General features: G+C 39.3%; 1 protein-coding gene across 2 annotated transcripts in view; it reads right to left on the reverse strand.

Annotated features, from left to right (window-relative positions):
• RELN (reelin) overlaps positions 1-22,218 on the reverse strand; it is a 423,783-nt gene that overhangs the window by 76,406 nt on the left and 325,159 nt on the right. For both annotated transcript variants that reach the window (XM_070424598.1, XM_070424599.1), the window contains exons 26-34: positions 21,369-21,540; positions 20,700-20,900; positions 16,297-16,529; positions 9,395-9,552; positions 7,784-7,991; positions 5,972-6,048; positions 2,093-2,251; positions 1,719-1,907; positions 918-1,191 (exon numbers count right to left, since the gene is read on the reverse strand). In XM_070424598.1, coding sequence (XP_070280699.1) covers positions 918-1,191; positions 1,719-1,907; positions 2,093-2,251; positions 5,972-6,048; positions 7,784-7,991; positions 9,395-9,552; positions 16,297-16,529; positions 20,700-20,900; positions 21,369-21,540 — 1,671 coding nt within the window. The remainder of the gene's footprint in view (positions 1-917; positions 1,192-1,718; positions 1,908-2,092; positions 2,252-5,971; positions 6,049-7,783; positions 7,992-9,394; positions 9,553-16,296; positions 16,530-20,699; positions 20,901-21,368; positions 21,541-22,218) is intronic.

Here is a 22,218-nt window from a genome sequence, read left to right on the forward strand (position 1 = left end):
ACACAGGCAGGAGACATTGTTGTTGGTGTCCACAGGTCAAGGGCACATGAAGGGCCACCTGGAAAGAGCTGGAGCCACTGAAGTTGGCCAACATGCACTTGAGGCAGAAAGGGAGAGGGAGGAATATCCTGGTGTATCTCTGGTTCCACCCTCCAATCTCTTGCCAGTGTCTGCCACTGTCTAAATCTATCAGGAAGCCAGCAGGCACAGAGGCTGGCACTTACAGCCTATACAGGCCAACTTGCTTGCAATTCAGAACAGAGCAGTGTGGGGAGGTGGCAGGGGTTGGGGGGGGGGGGCGGGGCGTGGAGGAGGGAGACAGGGCTCTGGGGGGAGCAGTTCCAGATGGCACAATGTCCAACCAGCCACCACAGTACACCTTAGTTTCTAGAAAGATCCTAAAACATCCAAACGCCTAAACCACGGAAGTGGGAGCCTGTTATAAGCCCCCAAACAACTCTTAAATGTGATCCGAAATGCTGGTGAGGGGAAGAAAGATGTAAAATAATATGAGCATTTTATTGTGGTTTTGAAAATAAAAAAAACCCACAAGCTAACAACTGAGGATACTTCATATGTTTTCCATATGCGATGATTTCACTTACTGCTTAATGTGAATAAGTATCTGCCTGTTTATTTGGAAGATACTTATTTTTACAACAGTTTAAAAATGGAATCTGATGGGCAGCCTTCACGGGGCTGAGGAGCAGAAAAATTCAGCCTTGACAAACTTTCGGAACTCTTCACCACATTAAAAACCGCAGCCCAAAGCACCTTACACTTTTCTTCCTGGCACATTCTGTGCATAATCATCATGAGAAAGTAACAGCATTGCCAAGCGGAATCACAATTATTTTCAAATTAGGTGACAGAAACCTAAAGGAAGTTCTGCCACACAGCCAAATGACAATTCTCACATGGTGGCGAGTGGAAGGTAGACAGTGATCCGCTTCCAATTCTGGAATCTTTCCGAGGTGTAAATTGAACTTTCTGTGTAGTGCAGACAGCCAATGGTTGGAGGGACACACTCTTCCGTGACAAGATGCCAGTCCCTGCCATTGTTCAGAGAATACTGGAGCTGGACGCTGTGGGAGTCGCTGAAGGGCTTGCTACAGCCCATGCTCATGTCAAACTGCAAGAAGGTCGATGATGACACATGAAAGTCCCAGGTCTCTGCATAACGAGGTTTTCCTACACGAAAGGAAAAGTTTAATGGGTAGCATATAATTGTGCTCTCTTTTCTTATTTGGCACATGCGGGTCACAGACACTTTCAGTAGCAAATGAAAATCATGTCTTATCCTTCGTGCCTCATTCTTCGGTGGTATTTTTACTAGTATTTGATTAGCATAGACTCGAAAACATGGAAGGCTGCTAACTGGAAAAACTTCACTATCTTGAGAAGGGTGAATATAGAGCCTTAAGTCTGTAATTCTGCAAATTATGAAACAAAGGAATGTCTTCAGCTAGATATATTTTGCCCTTCTTTTAAGAAACCTCAGTCATATTCTGCATGCTCTGTGAGAGTTCTAATAAGAACTGTCATTGGGCCACCAAGTTATATTAGAGGACAATACAACTTTATTTTTTTTCCAGGAGCCTCCCTCAGCACAGGCAGTTATGCAACAGTTTTGCATTAGAGAATCTCCTCTTGATTTTTAGTTAATTTAGTCCTTTAGCTAATTAAATACTCTCCTTTTATCTGGTGAAAATATATACCTATGTTTTCAGTGAATATCAGAGCAGTATCCATAGAGAGACAGTCAATGTCGACTTGACCTCCTTGGATTCGATACCAGTTGGCTTGCAAATCTATAGAGCCATCAAATTTGTCTTGGAACCCAGTTTGAGAGCTGTCATTCATTCCTATAAGGACATCATCCAAGGCCCACTGGGCTGAATGCTTCCCTGGAATCAGATGAATAAAGGCAGTTACAGAAGGTTCATTATATACAATATACATATCTTTATGACTGTGCTTTTAAATCAAATTGTCTAGAAATTGACTGCAAATTAAGAAACACACAAAACAATGTGGCTTTAACCGTAAGTTCTAAATGCTACCAGGAAAGTTGGGGTGAGCAGTAACTTGCCATGTTGGGGTTGCCACCATCGAAAAGCTGTAGCAGGTGTCTTTGCCTCCCGTGGCAGGTCAATGGAAATGATCTGTGGTTCCAGAAATGACATGAAGTCCAACTCGCGAAGCAAATGCCAGAGTATTCCATTGTCATTTGAATACTGAACGATAAGCCCTGAGTTAAAAGACATAAATCCAGTTACTTGGAAAGCTTTCCTAGAGGCAAACGAGGCAATGAACAGTATTTTTTAAATGGCAAGGCTGCAGCAGAAACTTCAAATTGCGACTCATGGAATGAGTGCACATTCATCTAACTTCCAAGGAATGAATTAGTAGACCTGAAGGCTCATCAATTCCTTGACAGTTTCTAATGCACCACCTCCCCAGAAATGGAGAAAAAAAATACATAAGCTCTTTTAAAGACCACTCAAGTTGTATGAACAATGAGTAGGCTGGTAAGGGGAACATAAAAATCCACTCCAGATTATGTATTTGAATTTCAGATTCTGTCCTGAATATTACAGTCTCATATCATTATTATACACTCAGAAGAAATAGCTCAATCTCCCCATCACAAAATCAAGTTAGTGCTCTTTTCTGCCAACGCACCAGGTGGTGAGCAAGGCCCAGTTTGAAATTCTGTTAAGCAGAAGGATCCTTACACATTTTGTCAGACCTTGGTCACTGAAGTCTGAATAAAGTCAAATTATTAAATTGCAAAGCAGAAAAACTCACTACCTTCCAATGTTGGTTCTACTTTCCTTTCTCTGTGCCATCCTTTCCCTTCACTTATCCCATCTACCCAACGTCCCTCTGTCCATCACCAGAGTAACGTGATTTAGGGACCAGCATCTGAACAGGCCTCTCGAAGGGATTCAGATGTCCATTAAAATAGGAGAAGTCTGGCTCAAGAAGTCCACACTCCATCTGGTTTCTGCTTGTTGCCTTTCTCCTAATTACTTTTCCAGGAGAGTCACATATACATACCTTCAAGCAGCAACAAAGTCTGCAGAGCTGAGGACCCCCAATGCCAAAGGACAATGAAGAAATGCCTCCCAGAGAAGTTATAAAGGAGTGGAGAAATGCAGTGAGGGGAAACAGCAATATCCATATTTTATATCAAGTGCTGAGCCTCATTAGCTGTGTCATCTAACACCCTGCACATCTGAATAAACCAAGCCATTTTTGCTTATCTACCGAGTGTTCAAAGCATGTAAAACATTTCTCTTTGTAAATTACAACTCCATCTGCATTCTGCCCAGTCTTATAGGATATAGCCTAATTTTGATTTTCATTCCAAATATGTAAATTGGAGCTTCAGCTTGGGTAAGTAAAAAATCTTTGGTTTCATCACTAGAAAAGATTGGTTCAAGGATTTAGAAAGATTTACATTTTAACAGCCAGTTTTTTAGTAAAAGGCTAAGAAATGCCTGTGGGATGTGAATTACATAACCAGCAGTGAGTTCAAGACAATGGCTCAGGAGTAGCTGAGCAGAAGTTGTTCTTTCCTAAGGGGACACTGAGGGAATCTGCCCAATGGGCATGTAACCAGAGGCTGTACAGAGGAGAGCCTAATGCCTATCAAGAGTGGGTGCTTCCTATTATACTTTGGTCAGAGGTTTTGTTTGTTCATAGCTTATATAAGAATAGGGGTACAGACTAGTAATTTTCAAAAGAGTCATAATTGTTACACTATCCCAACCACAAACTATTTTCAAATAGCAATTTTATCATAAGGATTTAAAGAAAACATCAAAATGCTCTACCTCTCCAATCAGAAAACAAGGTCCTGAGGACAGGACCTGGTCTTTTTCTCACTCCTCAAAGCTCCTATCTCTGCATGGGCCAGGCATGTGCTTGGGAAATATTCATCTGTTTTGAATTTCATAGAGTGTTTGTAGGGTGATCTTGTAAACACTTATCCTATTATGCTGCTGGTTGGCTGGAAAACCTTCAGTTGGTCTCCATGACACATGGATTCAGACCCCATCTCCTTACCATGGCCAGCGAGACCCTATGTGACCCAGCTCCTGTCTGTCCCTTATTACAGACCACTCGCCAACCTTTATGAGCCCCAAGCCACAGTCCCTTCTTTCTGCTCCTGCAATACCACAATTCTTTCCCACCTCGTGGCCTCTGCTGTCTCTTCTGCCAGGAAAATGTTCCTGAACTGGCTGGCTTCTTCTCATCCTTTACATTTCTATTTAAACATCACTTCCTCAGGACCGTACCCTCCCCTCAACCCCCACCTTCTATCTAAATCAACATCTCCCCCTGCATAAGTTTACTTTCCATCTCATTGGCTTATCTATTTTCATTGAGCCCATCAATCTAACATCTTGCTTATTTATTTTCTTTGTTGTTTATTTTCTAACTCCTCTCACTAGAATGTATGTGCCCTTCAGGCAGGGGTTTAGTCTGCTGTGGTCGGTAGTGGGACACTGGTTCTTCCTCTCCTGGCGCATGGTAGTTTGTACTTCTTGTCCCCGTCACCACATTCTCTCTTTCCCTTTGCTACATGGCTGACAATACCCACAATCTACCCAGCAGCTGCTTCATTATTCTGGGTGCTGGCATGAGGCCCTCAGAGGATCCATGTAGCACAAAGGAGAAATTCTTTTTTTTTTAAAACCGAGATTAGAGAGCTGTCTGTTATTGCAGCATAACTCAGCTCATTGTGACTGATGAATCAGTCTTTTGGTGACACTGTATCTGCAGCTCACTGGAATAATGTCAGGCTTAGAGCGAACTCTTAATAAACCCTTGTTGAAGAGATTAGAGAACACAAAGTGGTCTATAAAAGTTTCTAGACTGCTGCTTCAGTAAACAGGTGATCTAGATAATTACTAGACTAAAAGTACTGAGATACTCAGAAAAAGTCACAAAAGCTTTCAGTGTGTGCTGATAGGGCCAAGGACATTTAGAATTGACGAACAGAGCTATCAGTAGGTCTACAGGCTAATAGGTACTGTTTAAGTCACCATGTTTTACACAGTCATGCTTGAGATAATAACAAACTTAGAAGCTGTAAAACTCTTCACATGCCATTTATGAGATCCTGATCTGGAGGAGGATTTCGTGCTAGGAGCCAATTCACATTCAGAGTCCCTTAAGGAACCTCATTATCTTTGTAGAGCTCCTAAAGGCCACCTTGCATGCTTCAAGCCTTCTGCATTTCTTTCAGAACTGAATCACTGAGGCAGAAGATGGTATAGATGCCCAGAGAGACCAGAGGTCTGGGCAAGGAGAGAGGCAGTATAGCATGGTGGTTAAATCATAGGGTCTGGACCTAGTATAAGTGGCTTGAATCCCTGTTCATCCACTTACTAACTGCATGATCTTGGGTAAGTTACTTGAATTCCTTGTACCTCAGCTTCTACATCTGTGAAATAGGACTACTGATAGTACTTATAGCAAAGGGGTATGATGGGAATTAAATGAACACAGTTAAAACACATGGAATAGTGCCATATATATATAATGTGTGTTCAAAGTTAATGTTCATTATTACCAAGAACTGCTTCTTCTACTCAATGATTCCAGTGCCCCTAGAATGTTTATGGGAAGAAAGTAGCATTTGATCTGCATTCAATAATGATCTATGCAAACACATTTCTAGTCTCTGAGCCGAATGTAAGTCTCTGCTATTTTTTCTCCCTGTGGAAAGTTATAAAATTTGAGCCAGAGCAGACATGATGCTTTTCAGGCTTACAGATCTGCATGGGGAATCTTAGAGATCATGGCTCTATGCAGCTGCCCATTCAATGACGGAGAAGAGAGGAGAAGGAATGATTCAGGGAGTGGATCAGTTTGCAAAATCCTGGACCAACTCTGGGAGGAAAAAGAACTAACTTGCCAATAGTAACTGCAATTTCCATCAAAGGTGGCAGCTTACCTTCATTCCTAGCTCTTGGTTTGATGCAGGTAATGCCTGACGTTTTGCTTCCAATTTGTATATAAAACTGAACGAGCCTGGGAAGGAAAAAAACTCCAAGTTACTTACAAATAGGTGAATTCAGAAGACATTTAACCTTTTGCTTTACGACACACACAAAAATCCTATAATTCTTTTTTTTTAATATATTTTTATTGATTTTTTACAGAGAGGAAGGGAGAGAGATAGATAGTTAGAAACATCGATGGGAGAGAAACATCGACCAGCTGCCTCCTGCACATTTCCCACGGGGGATGTGCCCGCAACCCAGGTACATGCCCTTGACCGGAATCGAACCCGGGACCTTTCAGTCCGCAGGCCGACGCTCTATCCACTGAGCCAAACCGGTTTTGGCAAAAAATCCTATAATTCTTAAGTTTTAAACATAAAGGGCATATGGCCGCCAGAAACAACAGAGATTATATAATAAGTTATTCTCTAACCATTAAAAAATAATTCATATCACATTAATTTTATTCTGTAATAACCACCGAAACTAAAGGAAACAGTTTAACCCCACTTTATTTTGACAGGCTGATGTAATGAAATGAAGTCACTGAAATGAGAGTTCCTTAAATCAAGAGAATACTGTTCTTGGAAACTCAAGATGAGGAAAAAGAAAATCTAACATTAAGAAGCTGAGCTCTTTGGTCTTGGCCACAGAAGCAAGATGACGAAGGAAACATCCTTGTTTGGAAAGCGGCGCAACAAGCCGCACACACTGTGCCACCGCAGTGGCTCCAAGGGCTGTCCCTTCCGAAGTCCACCTGCGGCAGGTGTGGCTACCGCAAGGGGAAGGGGAAGTATAAGTGGAGTGCCAAGGCTATACAAGCAAACACCACCCGCGCTGGTGGCACGAGGAACCTAAAATTGTGTACCACAATCAGGCATGGATCCCATGCAAGAACAACACCTAAATCCAAGAGGGCAGCACCCAGTTCATCTACAAAATTTCAATGACTAGTCAAGCAAGAAATGCTGTTTTTTTTAAAGAAGCTGAATGCTACATTTGTTAGGGCCAGATAATTAGACGGTTTAATTTTTCACAACTGACACTCACTCAGTGTGAATGACATTATGTCTCAGTCCACGGTAAACCAAAAGAGAGGGTCTACCTGACAGGCAGGCTCCTGAGAGGAGGACTCAGAGGAGAAAGAGATTGAAAGCAGAAAGTATGACACAGAACTCCAGATTTTAGTGAGAATAATGTCTAGAAGTTTCAAACATTTCTTCATTTTTCTTTCTCCCAATTCTCAAATAATATAATTGATTTATAAGCAGCACAGTTTTATTTTAGGTGTGATACTTGACCTTAAAGCCAAGCAGTTATTTATTTTACCAGTAGGTGTCAGCGTAGGTATTTTAAATTCTGGAGCACTTTTCGTTAAGTGAAAACAAATAAACTTAGATAAATGGGATGCATCATTTTCAGACACAAAATTTAAAGTTGAAAAAAAATCTTTGCTTTACCTGAAATATGTTAAAAATAATACCAAATGGTCTTCATAGTAATGCAGAAGTTTAGAAAACCAAGCTGATATACAAGGCTGGGTTATGACTGTATACTGATTAATAAATTGTGGTATAAATTACCCATTTTATTACAGACTTTAAGTTATGCCTCATTTTTACATGTCAGAATCTATATAGAGAAACATTATTATGTAAACCTCAATAACAGAACAGAACCCCGAAACAGAATACATTTCAGGTTAGACCATATGACACGGTAAATACAATGTTCAAGGAGAAGTGCACCAATGAACTACTTACCTGATATTCCTGGTGTCCAGAGGGACAGTCCGCGCTTCCCTTTTCCCCGGGCCATTGAAGTAGAGGGATTTGCCGTCGTTAAGCGTCCCACAGCCCGTTCCAACCTGGCCTCCGGTTATCTTGTACCACAGAGAACTGAGCTTCCCCTCAAACCTATCGAACATCTCACTGTGATTAGGCACATTAGACACACAGGTTCCTTGTGCGGCTTCCGAGAAAAGAAATACATGGGAGAGAGGTTTCATTGAAATCCTTTCATGTTGTGAGGTACATTCAAGCGCATGGGCCAAGGAAACATTTGCACAGGTGTTAGGAGAAAGAAACCAAATGAAAATTTGTATCTCACAATTGTATGACTGAAATGCAGCCGTCACTACCATCCTCAGAAACACTATTCTGCCCCTATAATTGTTTATTTTTTAATGGGAGACATTGGGAACCACACATTTCCATGGGTCTTGCTACTCAAAGGATTTGTACAAACTGAGAATAGATTTTGTCCACAATAAAGTTAGCTTCTCTGTCGCCCTTCTGTTAGAGGACGAATGGGAGGAGTTAATCCCAGATTTTAGATAACCACCCTGAAGCCACGGTGACAGTGCTCTCTCCACGGAAGGCCCCTGAACAACACGTTTGCCCCTGGTTACACTCCAGAAGGGCAGGGCGCTGAAAAGCTAAGAAGAATCTGTTTAAAGTTGTCTCCGAGAAAAATTCTAAAAAAGGTATTGATGCTTATAATATTTTCCCTTTAATTTTATCTTTAATCTCAGCTCCCTTTTTATTTTTGCTTATAACAACATTCAATGGTGACTGTGGTCAGAAAATACTATTCTTGTAAAGTTCTCATGGGTAGTCTTAGATTTATCATTTCAAAAGTTGACTGTTACTTTAAATGTATAGAATTACATTTCTTATATAAAAAAAAACAATGTGAAAAGCACAGGGAGTCCTTGCAGCCAAGTGATTAAGATCTTGGGCCTGGGTTTTAAAAATGACTACAAGGGTTTGAATCCTAGCTCTAGCAATCCTACCTGTGTAACCTTGTCAGATTACTAAATCTCTCTGTGCCTCAGTTTCCTTAAATGTACACAGGAACAATACAATATTATGGCACAGGTTATTGTTAGAATTAAGTGAGATGAAATAAAAGGCACTTACTATAGTGCCTAGCATGAATTAGGAACTCAAACAATGTTAATTGTTACTGTTATTACTAATAAAAATTTGTGTTGGCTTTGGCTGGGTAGCTCAGTTAGTTAGAACGTCATCCCAATATGCCAAGGTTGCAGGTTCAATCTCCCGTCAGGGCACATACAAGAAGCAACCAATGAATGCATAAATAAGTGGAACGTCAAATCAATCTCTGCATGTGTATGTGTCTTTCTCTCCCCATCTCTCTAAAATCAATAAAAAAGTTTGTGTTATATTTTTATTCCTTAGGCAACTCAAAACTACAAAATATTTTAGCATTTCATGTGGTTGGGTTGCAAATTCTTACAATTAAGACTTAAGGAAGATTAAATTTAGAATATATTTCCTTAGAAGAAGTAACATGAAATATAGTAACTAGAGATACATATTTTACAAACAGACATCTGTCTGAGGCCTTACCGGTGTACCCCAGGTCACAGAAACACACCCCTGAGACGCAGTCCCCATGGCCACTGCAGTAACTGGGACAAGGCTCAGATATGTACACTCCATCCAAACCAAAGGGAGGCACGTTTTTCTGTGAGCTGCTCTCCTGGATCCAGCGGAATCTGATCTTACTGTTGGGAAAAACAACATGTGTTCTTGTACCAACGTCTCACTGCTAAGCACTGGACTCTACGACAGTTAAAATAATTCAAGAAAAATTAAATATATACTAGTATTTGAAAGTATGCTTGATTGGACACAACCTTCATAAGGTGTCTCTCTCAGATCTTTCTCAAAACTCCTTGATTTCTTCTTCAGTATAAATATTTCAATATCAGGTACAGGAGACTTTTGATGTCCAGGAACACAGTATAGGTTTTTACTTGTAGATTGTAAGAGGCTCCCAGGAAATTTTTGAAACCCTCAAATGAAAGCTTTTTGCTAGAACACATAAGGGACTCTGGCTATTTGCCACTGGCATGATTCTGATAGTGAAGAATAAAGTTTGTACTGACAGCTCTGTTCCCACCTGTGGCCTCCCTCTTCACTTTTCATCTGCAGATCTCCAAGGCGCTCATTCTATGAACTCTTAGCAACCAGCTGGGCTGCCAGTGAACAAAGGAGGGACCTGGTCCCTGTGCTTCAAAACCCTGGGACACCAGTGGGCTGGGCTGCTGTCCAGTCCTCCCCCCACAATAACAGTCTCGAGGCCGCCAAACTAAGACTTGTTCCAGTTGCTTTCCAATCTTTTCAATCCTTTCAACACATCCCTTTTCTTTTTAAATATTTGGAAACCCACACACATCTTTAATTTCATACCAGGAAAATACATTGTCTTCCTTAGTTCTATTGATATCAAAAAGGAAAGGTGGATTAAGCTATCTAGATTTCAATTAATTTTGCTGCCAATATTTATAGACTTTGGAGTAAATCAGTAAAAAAGGGTAAAGAATCTTAGAGATCAATAAAGATTGTTAAGGATAACTGTAGACAAAGATGTTTCCTTCTCCCCTCTTTTATTATGAACATAATATGTCAGCATCAGAACACATTTATTTCTGCTTCTTCAAATGGCTTTGTTAATTTGGCAACACTAAACCATAGCAATGTGTTTTTTTCTTTATTGTGTTAAGTTACCTACTTTAGGCAAATTTGCAAAATGTAACCAATGGTGCTGTTTAGTAGGAGTAAAAGTGCTCAGAGGTTACTCATCTATTAACACAAAGTCTTAACACACATTCTTCAGTGAACACTTATTTTCTTTGGAGCTAATTCAAATTATATTGGTCTTATTTTCAAAGGTAAAAGACAATTGAAATAAATATTAGAAAAACAAAGCAAAAATAAAAGAAAGAAGAAAGGAAAAGAAAAAAGGAAATACAGTTGCAGAATCATGGACCTTGGAAAAATTCCTCCCATTGGGGTTGCAATGTTATTTAGGCTGTGAAGAGATTTTTCCTCTCAAAAGAAATAAATGGAATTGATGAACAGTAGCTTTTGAAAATTGCTCTGAAGGAAAATGTTAAGGGCTCTGTATCCCTTCCAAAATATAGGCTGTGTATCTATAATAAAAGAGGAAAACACACCAATTCCATCATATATGTCGTATTTGATTAGAAGTCAGTCATACTTGTCTCTTCTCTTAATTTTTCTATAATAAAATCCAGAGACATATGGATCCATAGCTTCTATTCCATGGAAAGAAAAAAAAGAGGTAAGAACACCTTCTTTTCTCCGCCCAAGCTCTCCCACCTGGGCATCTCTGCTTCATGGAAGGGGCAACCTCAGACCGAGGCCCAGAGGCATTCAGAAGGTTGAAGAATCCTACCTTTAGGTAGAATTCTAGAAGCTTTGGTAATTTGATAATGGACAAAGGGCAAGTGAAGTGCCTTGATCTATTTGATTCATGGATTCCTGTAATTTTCATTATAATAAAAAACAATCAATGTTTAGTCCGGCCAGAGAGAAAGCGACACCCCTGTTGGTGGATCCTAAGGCTGCTACAGAACCAAGCAGCACAGTGTGCTGTTCGGTATTTGAGAGGGTGAAGGATCTCAGGAGCTCAGCATTAACGAAGGCAAATTTAAATAAAACAAAATGACTAATAGGGTGAGTCCAGAACATGGTGAATCATGGCTGAGTGTCCTCGCTGGAAACCTATGTTCCAGAGTGAAAGGGCAAGAGCTGGGACCCTTTTTTCCTTCTTTTAATCTTTGCTAGTTGGTTTTTTTGTTGGAAGCACAAATCAAAGCAACAGAGGTTTGTTTCACTGATCACGATGTGGGCGAGCTTTGCTTCATTGCAATTTCTCCAAGTTGTGCCTGCTTCCTGATCCCTATTGCTATTCTGTTCTCCTCTCAGGAGCGCAATCTGAGCACAAGTAATTTAGCAACCTCTGGGTTGCTGGAATAAAAGGAAGAACTAGTAAGTTTACTAAAAAATATAATCATAGAGAGACCATAAGAAGGGAGGAGATAAGTCAGCCAAAAATAAGCTAATAAGAATGCCTAGATTCCACAGTTTGTATTTATTTAAACCTTTATTGTTGAAAGTATTACATATGTCCCCCTTTTTCTCCCATTGAGAAACTTGCCCCCTCCCACTTCCCCAGGCCTTCACCTCAGTACTATCTGTGTTCCTGGGTTATGCATATATGCATACAAGTTCTTTGGTTGATCTCTTCCTACCCACCCACCTCCATCTTCCCTCTGAGATCCGACAGTCTGTTCCATGTTTCTATGTCTCTGGATCTACTTTGTTCATCAGTTTATTTTGTTCATTAGATTCCACATATGAGTGAGATCATGTGATACTTGTCTTTCTCTGACTGGCATATTTCGCTTAGCATATGGGAGGCGATATAGCTTTGAAATTATTAAGATCATTAATGTATGTGTGCACATGTGTGCATGTGCTAGTCATGCCTTTTCAGACAGACACAGTAGACTTCAGAACAATGAGTTCTTGCTGAACAGAATGGAATTTATTTTGGAAATCATATTTTAAAAAGAAAGGTGTCTTGAAAACAGATAATCACCTATTGCTTGTTCTTATTCCTCATTCAACATCCCTTCGTTCAACCAGCATTTACCAAGTGCCTACAACATGCCAGGGCCAGGGATACAATGGGAAGCAGAAATCCTACCTGGTTCCTGACTTCACATAGCCCATAGTTGAGTGAGGAGACAGAGACTTAATTAAACCTCTGCACAAAGAAATGTGAATGTGCCACTCGGATAACTATCACCATTAAGCAGGACACTGAGCTATGGGAGCATATAATAGAGGCCTTTGACCTGATAGTCAGGAAGGTCTGGAAAGAACTGAAGGAAATAATGATTGAGGAAAACACAGAATTTAATCTTACGCAGTTTTACTAGAAATAAACCATAGTGTGGTTTGACTACTTAAATTACTGAACAGCCCTAGCCAGTTTGGTTCAGTGGGTAGAGTGTAGGCCTGCGACTGAAGGGTCCTTGGTCAAGGGCACAGGCCTGGGTTGAGGGCTCAATCCCCAGGAAAGGGCGTGTAGGAGGCAGCTAATCAATGATTCTCTTTCATCATTGATGTTTCTATCTCTCTTTCCCTCTCCTTCCTCTCTGAAGTCAATAAAAATATATTTTTAAAAGAATTACTGAACAAAACTCTCCCTTTGCATGTCTCAGGTAAGGAAGAAATAAAAGATGAGACTCTATCTTTGTGCCCTTCATCAATTACCTTTGTTTGGAGGATGCCTGAGTGGCCAGGAGAACTGGTTGCTACAACACCCTCTTCCACTACCACACTTCAGAGAAGGTTGCATTTGCCTCTCAAATAAGGAAGGTTCCTGAGCACCTGCTTGTCCAGTGCAGAGGTGCACAGGTGGTGGGTGGTGGTGGAGGGGACATTCTGCTGATTAATAAGCAACTATTTCTAGCTCTCCCAGATAGATCAACTTTTTTTTGCATTCTGCATGAAGAACCTACAGCAAGTTGCATGCATACTGTATGGTTGGGGGTGTTACTGAGAGTCAGGAGGGATGTACCAGCATATATTTACCACAGTCAATGTCTCTCCTCTACAGAGGAGAACCAAGAGAATTCACATGAGTACAAACTGCTCCTTTTGAGAAAATTAGCTTAGAATTATTTGTGAAAGAGTAAGTTCTAGTAACGACTAGTATTATAAGCATGTTCCTTTTGGCAAAAATAGCTCCACATTTTGACAATTTTCACACTTAGAATTCTCAGCTTTCCAACACTGTATTTGGAGATATCTGAGTTTAACATATTGCAGAAGGAACAACAACAGCTCATTTGCTTGGGTTAAAGTAGAAACATATTTACTATTTTCTAGTAGAGAGCTCTTCTTCAGAAATGGCATCAACCAATAAGCTGGATAGTATTCAAATTAACCAGGAAGTTGGATTTTAATGAACAATATTTCTTCTTCCAAAAGCTGAGGTCCAAGAAAATATTGATACATTGGTAGCCTCAAAATATTGGCTTGCTTTGTGATATTAAGGACAAGTTTCTCTTATTTCTCACATGTGGCTTTATCAGTTGGATTATTTCACCCAATGTCAAACAAACTGCAGCTTCAGATGCCACTGTATATTATCTGGCTTTGGGGATTCAAGCCAGATTTGTGTTTTTGGCTTCTGATTCTGTTGACTACTTTCTAGTGATATCTTCCAGCACCCTCATATTCTACTCATTGCAGCAAAGATGCCCCACCCCCATGCTCCCCAACTTCGTAGAGTGCTGCACCTATATATTTAGAAAGAGCTGTGGTTGGGCCACAGTTTCACAAAAGCATGTAGACAGAAAGGCAGTGGTGGAGGTAAGGAGTACAAGGGCTGCATGCCCAGCTTGAGATGGGCAGAAAGCAGGATGAGATGGCTATTTAGCTGCATGTTTTTATGGAAAAGGGAAGATGTCTTAAAGGGTAAAGCCTGGAGAGTAGAACCAACAGCTGGGAAGAACAACTGATTAGGGAACAGAACTCTCTTAATCAAGGAACCTTTCTTGTCCTGGACATTGTTTGTGAAAGAAGGAGATGCAGGTAACAAGTATCTTGCTGGCTTTCAGAATTCCTACAACCAGTGGCTACTATGTGCTTCCCATTCTTTACTTTTTTTTTTTCATTTTTTTAGTGAGAGTGTCTATTGTGTTTATCCGGTCATTGTCTTTCCAGTGTTGAATATAGGTGGGGTACATAATTCGTCTTTTTAGTTTACAGTCCTATGGATCAAGAGGAGCCATGTGCAGGGAGCCATGTCTATACCTTGACCTGATGTAGTGCCTGATACTGTGATGGGAAGTTTTTCTACTTAAGTTTATGGTGTAATTTTTTCAGGGATACACATCTAAGAGAACACAACCAGCTTACCTAGCTAGATGATACAGAGCAAAGTTGATGATCAGTTAGGTGAAAAATTCACAAACAGAATAGTCCCCAAGAACTTTACGAAGAAGTCACTCCTATAGATTGCTAAGCTTTTATCATTATGCCAATCAGGATGAGGAAAGTTATGCTGTGGTAATAAACAACCCCCAATCTCAGTGGCTTAACTCAACAAAAGCTTGTTTCCTGATGATGCTACATGTCTAGTATACATTGGCAAGGAAGTCTGCTTCTTGTAGACACCCAGGGACCCAAATTAGTGTAAGCTTCATCTTAAAACATGCTTTCATGAAGCAGAGAACATGACAAAGTGTACAATGGGCTCTTAAAGTCACATGCTTCATTTTACTCATATTTCATCAGACCATGTCAAACTTTAAGGAGTATGGGGATAGCACAATCTTACATATTTTAGGAATGAAGCAAGCTAAATATATTGCCGAATGGCATTAACGAGTATGCCAACCATATATTAAGCCACATCTGTAGTAAGCAGTGCAAATACACTTATTGTATTGCCTCAGCTCCACACAGAAATGCTTTGATTGAATCACAATTTAATTCTATGTTCTAAGATTCTATTAAAAAGTGTCTACTTGAAGAATGTTCCTTTATCTTTCATAAAGTGATAGTTAAAAATACTGATCTATATGTTACCTACTCTACCTGGCATAAACATTATATATATATATATATATATATATATATATATATATGTATATGTATGTATATATACATATATATACACATATACACATGCTATATATTTATCCTATAATACTGAACATGGAAAAAGTATATCTTTTAAAAAATCAGAATGTATATGCTTCCTTTTTTTTTAACCCAACAATGAGAATAAATGATCCTATATTTTCCCCCTTTGTCTGAGCTGCCAGGAAACTAAGAGTTAAATTTATTGTCCTATGAATGAAACAAATTCATTTGAAGTGCTTGATCCCATTCCTGCTAACTGAATTTTAATCTTTTGATCTATTGTTTTAGTATTTATTGTAATAGTCATTTAAAGGTATCATTTATATTGCAAGATATTTCAAATTATCTTTACAGGGAGGCATTAATTTATCAAAAATCTATATAAAGTGAAATCTGATATAATGTCTTATAATCTTTTTTAGCCTATAACATCATTTATTCATGGCTGTACTCCCAGTGTTTAGAACAGTGGTCAATAAATATTTGTTGAACAGGTGAATACATGAGTGACTGAGTGAATTTGTTTCACAAGTGTAAATGTGTCACGTGTGCACACGCACATGTGCACACACACACGTGCACACACGCAGACACACATCCCTACTTTGGGAATTTCGTTCCAGCATTCTTTTCCTCAAGAGTCATTACTTAAATAGATAAAGCTAGATTATATGAATTCTTTTAGGTTATTAAGATGCATGAAATAAAAACATTGAGATAAATATATACTCCCAAGAAACAGCGGCTATGGCACATAATAAGAAAGGTCACTTTACCTGGATGCAAGGGACCTTGGAATAACAATAGTGATTCTCGTCCATTCTTCAAAGTCTCCAGTGTGATACATGGTGGGGTCACTCAATTCTCGGGCGTTTCCTTCACATCCTTTGCCTGCAGAAGCTGGGTAACAGCCTTCTTTCACCAGAAACCAGGACATCCCAGCATCATGCGAGTACTGGAGAAGAACTGGGGCAGCACCGCTGAACTGATTGGCACACCCTATGTTTAGCTATTGAAAGGAAAGGCAGGAGGACACAACATTTTAGTTCCAAGTCATCATTTAACAAGTTAGTGCTACAGTAGCCAGGACCCTTTCTGAGTTCAAATTAAATTGATAATGCTAAGGCCTGCAGCTCAGTTTTAACCAAGACCTTTCCATAGGTTCTGGAAATCCTTGTTTAGGCAAACAATAGGTGCTCTTTAGTAGAAAGTTGGACCAGTTGCCCGTTTTGTGAATTTCCTGGGATTATAGGAGGAAAGAGAGAAGCACAGTATCCGTGATGTTGAAACCTTGGACAAATGCCAAGCTATGTTTTCTTTTCCTTTCCCAGATGGCATAAACAGAGGGAAGCAGAAGATGAAAAGCTGTCCTCTTCAGAACATGAAGGTTACCTGAAGAGAGTGCTGTCCTCTCTGCTTTAGTGGAAAAAACATCTTTATTCAATTTTCTTGCCAAAGCCCAGTAAGAAATCATTGTCAACTTAGATGAATGGACTTAGTCACAGCATCAAATAAGCAAAAGAATCCAGAAACAAAATTAATATTGCTCTGTGCACTTAAGTAGAGGAATGTCATCATAGGATTGATAGCATTAAAAATGCAACCTAAATCCCAAAGCTCTAACACACTACTTTGTTCTCAATTTTTTATCTTCTAATCCCAGCATGTCAAACTTGTGGCCCATGGGCCACATGCCTTGTTTATTTGGCCCGTGTTAGCCTTTGAGTTTGACATGCTTGTTCTAATCTTTACAAAGAAGTATATATTTTGGTCATACAGTTGAAGTTATCACACTTCTAAAACTTTCCTCCTACTTTTTATTTAACATATTATTTTATTATTATCTGCAGTTTTGCAAAAAAAAAAAAAAGTATCTTTTTTTTTCTTCAGTTGATCTGTTAATCACCAGATACATTCCTAGGAACAATATTACTAAGTCAAAATGTAGACACTTTTTAAATTTTCTATTTATATGTGTTCAGTTAAAAAACTATTTTTATTGATTTCAGAGAGGAAGGAGAGGGAGAGAGAGAGAGAGAGAGAGAGAAAGATCAATGATGAGAGAGAATCATTGACTGGCTACCTCCTGCATGCTTCCCACTGGGGACTGAGCCTGCAACCCAGGCATGTGCCCTGACCGGGAATCGAACCGTGACCTCCTGTTTCATAGGTCGATGCTCAACTACTGAGCTATGCCGGCCAGGCTATATGTGTTCATTTTTAATCAATTGGTTTCAAATGAGTCAATTTACCACAACTCTGAATATTATTCTAGTTTAAGGCAGTTTCTTTCCAATTCAAAAAGTATATAAATTATTTTAATTAGTTTTAGTTTATATTTTTGCTAATCATAAATGTAAAATACTCTTTCTGATATTTATTTAGTTACATGTTATCTTACATGAATGATCTATTCATGTCTTATTTCATTTGTTGCTGGGAGCCACCATAGAATTTTACTGTATAAGACTACAAATAAGATTAGTCAAATATTATAGAAAATATTTAAGTAGGGACTCAAAATACCACAATAATAACCAAAGAATAAAGGATGAAGGAAAGGTTGGGCCATAGACAAATAATATTGGGCCAGAGCTCTAGAGGTCAACCAGTTCATCACTGTGATTATGCAGTAGCTGGATCCAGGCTTTCAAAAGAAGATTCCAATAATCTCCTTAAGATGGTGGTAGAGTAAGTGAAAGGTACACTCACCTCCTCCCAGGACCAAACTGAAATCACAACTAAATTATAGAACAATCATCCTGACTAACCAACAGAAGACTAGCTGAAGAGAAGTGTTATAACCACGGATTTACAGAATAACCCACACAGGGACTGTTGGAAGTGTGGAGATGTGAAAAAAGGCTGCGGCTGAGGTCCTGAGGGATATCTCAGCTGCAAAGGTTCACCCTCTGGGGTCTCAACCCCCTGCTGGGCTCCCCAGCTCAGAGCACCACGGCCAGGAAGAGGTGCTCACATAACATCCAGCTGTGAAAGTCAGCAGGGATTCTGTCCATCAGGATGAGACAGGAGTCCACTAGAGACATTCTTAAAGAGCCAACACACATCATTTCATTCGCAGCCACTCACCCTGGGCTCTGGCGAGGGAAGGTGGACCAGAATAGAGTCGAGTGAAGATAGTCTGAGGTTTGTGGCTCTGGGGAGACAGCTGAAGAGACAGCTTCAAAAATCCCTGAGCTGAGTCATTCTCCCACACCACAGACACCATCTTTCTTGGGTTTAGCATTCTTCTCTTGATGGCACCAGCCTGAGGGAATTCAATAGCTCCCACTTTCTGGACTCCCTCTCACCCCACGCTGCAGAGCTTACACCCTGCTGAGGAGTCATCTGCCTTGGCCAGGGTGTAGAGGTTGGAGCAGACCCAGGGGATGTCAGTGACTGAGTTGTATGGCTCTGGGATGGGGTGGGGGGGTGGGCTTTCCCCTACTTTTCTATAACCTGACAGGTGCTTCCCCTCTCATGGCCAAATCTTGATCTGTGGCTTTATAAGTGACTTAGTGTGTCATGTAAAGCCAATTAGGATCAACTTTATCACCTCTATGGTACATTTTCCAGACTCTTTAAAAAAGTTTCCAAATTTTCCAGTTTCATTAGCACTTTCATTATTTTCATATATTTGCACATTCTGTTCCCTCTAATGGAATTCCTCCCCCTCCATTGTTCATCTAAGTCTCTGTATTTCCGGACATTTCCAATTTCAATCCATCCATCCACCCACCCATCCACCCACACATTTATTCAACTAACATTTTTGGAGCACTGGCCACATGCGCTATGCTAGGTACTCCCATAGATCAGAGCCTGTTTCTACTACAATAATCCTGGGGCTGCTCACTTTTCTGGTTCACTTACTAGTTTCTGAGATCCTTGAGGGCTAGGGCTATTTTTAACCTCCATATTTCTAGCACCTAGTACCAGCACTGTGCATTTCTGTACAAATGACACAAAGTTTTTCTTAGAGATGCCAAATATATGTTAGTTGTCAATCACTGAATGACCCATATTACATATCTATTATTAACTAACACAAGTCAGTAGTCTTCTTCTGGCGTGATCTGAGGATTGAGTTTTTTCTTAGGCATGATGCATTCTTATTGGTTGTTTAAATACTTGAAACATTTCATGTTTTCTTTATTTAGATTTTATAAACTTCAAAATATTATCTTGCAGACTTTCACTATTCTCATTTTATGACATTAAATAAAAAAAGTGTCAGATGAGAAACAGCATAGTATGCTGGCAATGTATTTGCTATTGCTGTTATTTTGTTATCACTTTAGATAGTACCAACAAATTATTATAGAGTCATATACAGTTATTAATGGTTTTTCCATTGTAGGTTAGCATCAAAATTTAAACAGAGAAGGATAACAGAGAAGGATAACAGTTCACTAATCAACTTCCTTGTTTATAGACCAGTGGAAATTATATTTTAGAGCTGCCTATAAACATCTGATCTCTTTAATAATTCCATTTGTAAATTATTTAGCATCTGCATCCTGCTGTTATGTAAGGGCCATGTAGTTGTGCTAGTTCATTAAAACTGCATTTCTTTCGACCCCAGAATTCACCAATGGGATTTTATCATAAACACAATGAAATTTTGATTAGGCTTCTGAGGAAAGAGCTTGTCAAAGTAAATACTTGCTGTATATGTTGACACATGTTATCACAGTGCTGAAGAACAACAAGATTTTAAGAGGGCAATGATAAAGTAAAAGTTTACAGAACCAAAGGAAGACAAATTATTTGAAAATGCTATAGTAAAAGCATAAAATAACTCTCGAGTCCTAAAAGTACTAGTAAGTTGAAAAGGAGAACTTATCTATTACCATTCAGAAGCATGGGATTCATTAAGTCACCATCAGATTGAAATCCTAAGAGTCAATTTTCTTTTTAGTTCTAATAGAAGTCCACAAGCACTTAAAGAAATACAATGACATAGCTACAAGTTCTAGGGCTCATGAAAAAAAATGATAAGCTGTTTTCTTATGGGGCGGAACTGAAAAGATTTGCCATTTTAAGATTATTGAATGCTTGTTTGAGTCCCTTCTTTAATAGTATATGAAAAATGTGTGTTCTTTGTCAACTTCACTTATAAATATGGAAGATGGTTTGATCCTTGACCTGCCCTGCGAAGAGGTTTGTGCATAAGTACCTTGAACTGTAGCACATATCCAGGTTTCAGAGTCAAATCTCGAGTTACTGCAAATCGATCTCCATCTGATTTTCCAAATACCATGGCTGACGGCGTGGCAGAGCAGAAAGTTTCATTTTTCAGCATTCCTTCGTTAGCCAACGTCAACCACACACTCATTTGATTCATGGGGTAATCAAAAGCTGGCTTCTCATAAAAGTTCTAATACAAACAATACAAACAACACAGAAAGGCAATTTGACAACTGAGAACAAGAAAGGAATTTTCAGTTCATGACAAGCAGAGCCATGTACTATTGGTATTTCTAGAAAATACAGCAGAATCTCTAATTTAACTAGTTTATTTCTGGCCGCAATGATTTTTTTCTTCTGATTATTTAAAAACTGAAAATATTTTCCCACAGTGTATCTAATTTTATAATCACACTAATAATCATGCTTGATGACTTGGCCAGACTTCATAGTTTTTTGTTTGTTTGTTTGTTTTTTCCTTCTAAATAATCTGGGAACTAGTGGCATAAAGAGGTAACAAAAAATTAAGTGCAAATAAAAGAAATGAAGTGCAAACACAGAAAACTTCTATTACATGTTCAGGTATCAAGTACCAAGTTCTTTGATCTCATGCACTTTTATAATTGTCTTCTTGGAGTTCAGACATGGAAAAAAATACCTGGGGTAAAGTTGGGTTGACAACTGGGATGATGTGCTTTTGCTTTTCTGACAGAATGATGATGTCATCGACCGCCCACTGGTCATAGTCCTCCCCTGAGAACATGGGCTGCCACCAGCGGAACCTGGTGCAAGGAGTCTTGGCAGCAGTTGGAAGCTCCAGGTAGACAAATCTGCATCAAAGCAAGACACTTAGGGTTAGGAGAGGAAAGCGGCGTCTTTCTTGGCAGCTGTTAACATAGCAAGAATAGCAATATGAGAAAGTTTAGTTAAGTGTTTGAGCTCTGGATATTTTTTGAAAAATTTCTAAGTTTAATAGATCCAACAGGAGGTTTAAAGTTGTAAGCAGGTGTAGTCCTGGTCATGTTTATTCCATTTGGAACTGTAGCTCTTGGAGGCAATATTTTAACTGTGTTCAATTCACTGAACAATGTCTTTTGAATACCATAATAAAGGTCATAACCTTTTCAAGAAATACCTAGAAAAAAATTCCTGGAGAAATACTTTGAGTGATTTAAAAAAAAATTTTTTTAACCAGTTTGGCACCATTACAATCCTTCTCTACTGGACTGGGTACCTCACTAGGTTCCATCTCCCACTCAGCATTCCTGACTTCCTCCCTGGATGTTATATTTCTCGATTTACCCAGTTGCCTCGTCTTTGGTTTCTGCCTCTCCCATGTGTCCTTAGTAGAAATGCCTTTGGTCAGTAGGTCTGCATGTCTATTTCTGTTATATTATGAAAAGTTATGTCACATTTAAATTACTCAATGTTTTAAAACAATAAACATATGAACCCCTATTGTACAAAATAGCTATATTTTAAGTAACATTTAAAAATATATTTAATGT

The sequence above is a fragment of the Myotis yumanensis genome, unplaced genomic scaffold (genome assembly GCF_028538775.1).
Source record: "Myotis yumanensis isolate MYYU_CA2020_CCGP unplaced genomic scaffold, mMyoYum1.0.hap1 SCAF_9, whole genome shotgun sequence".
NCBI classification, from domain to species: domain Eukaryota; kingdom Metazoa; phylum Chordata; class Mammalia; order Chiroptera; family Vespertilionidae; genus Myotis; species Myotis yumanensis.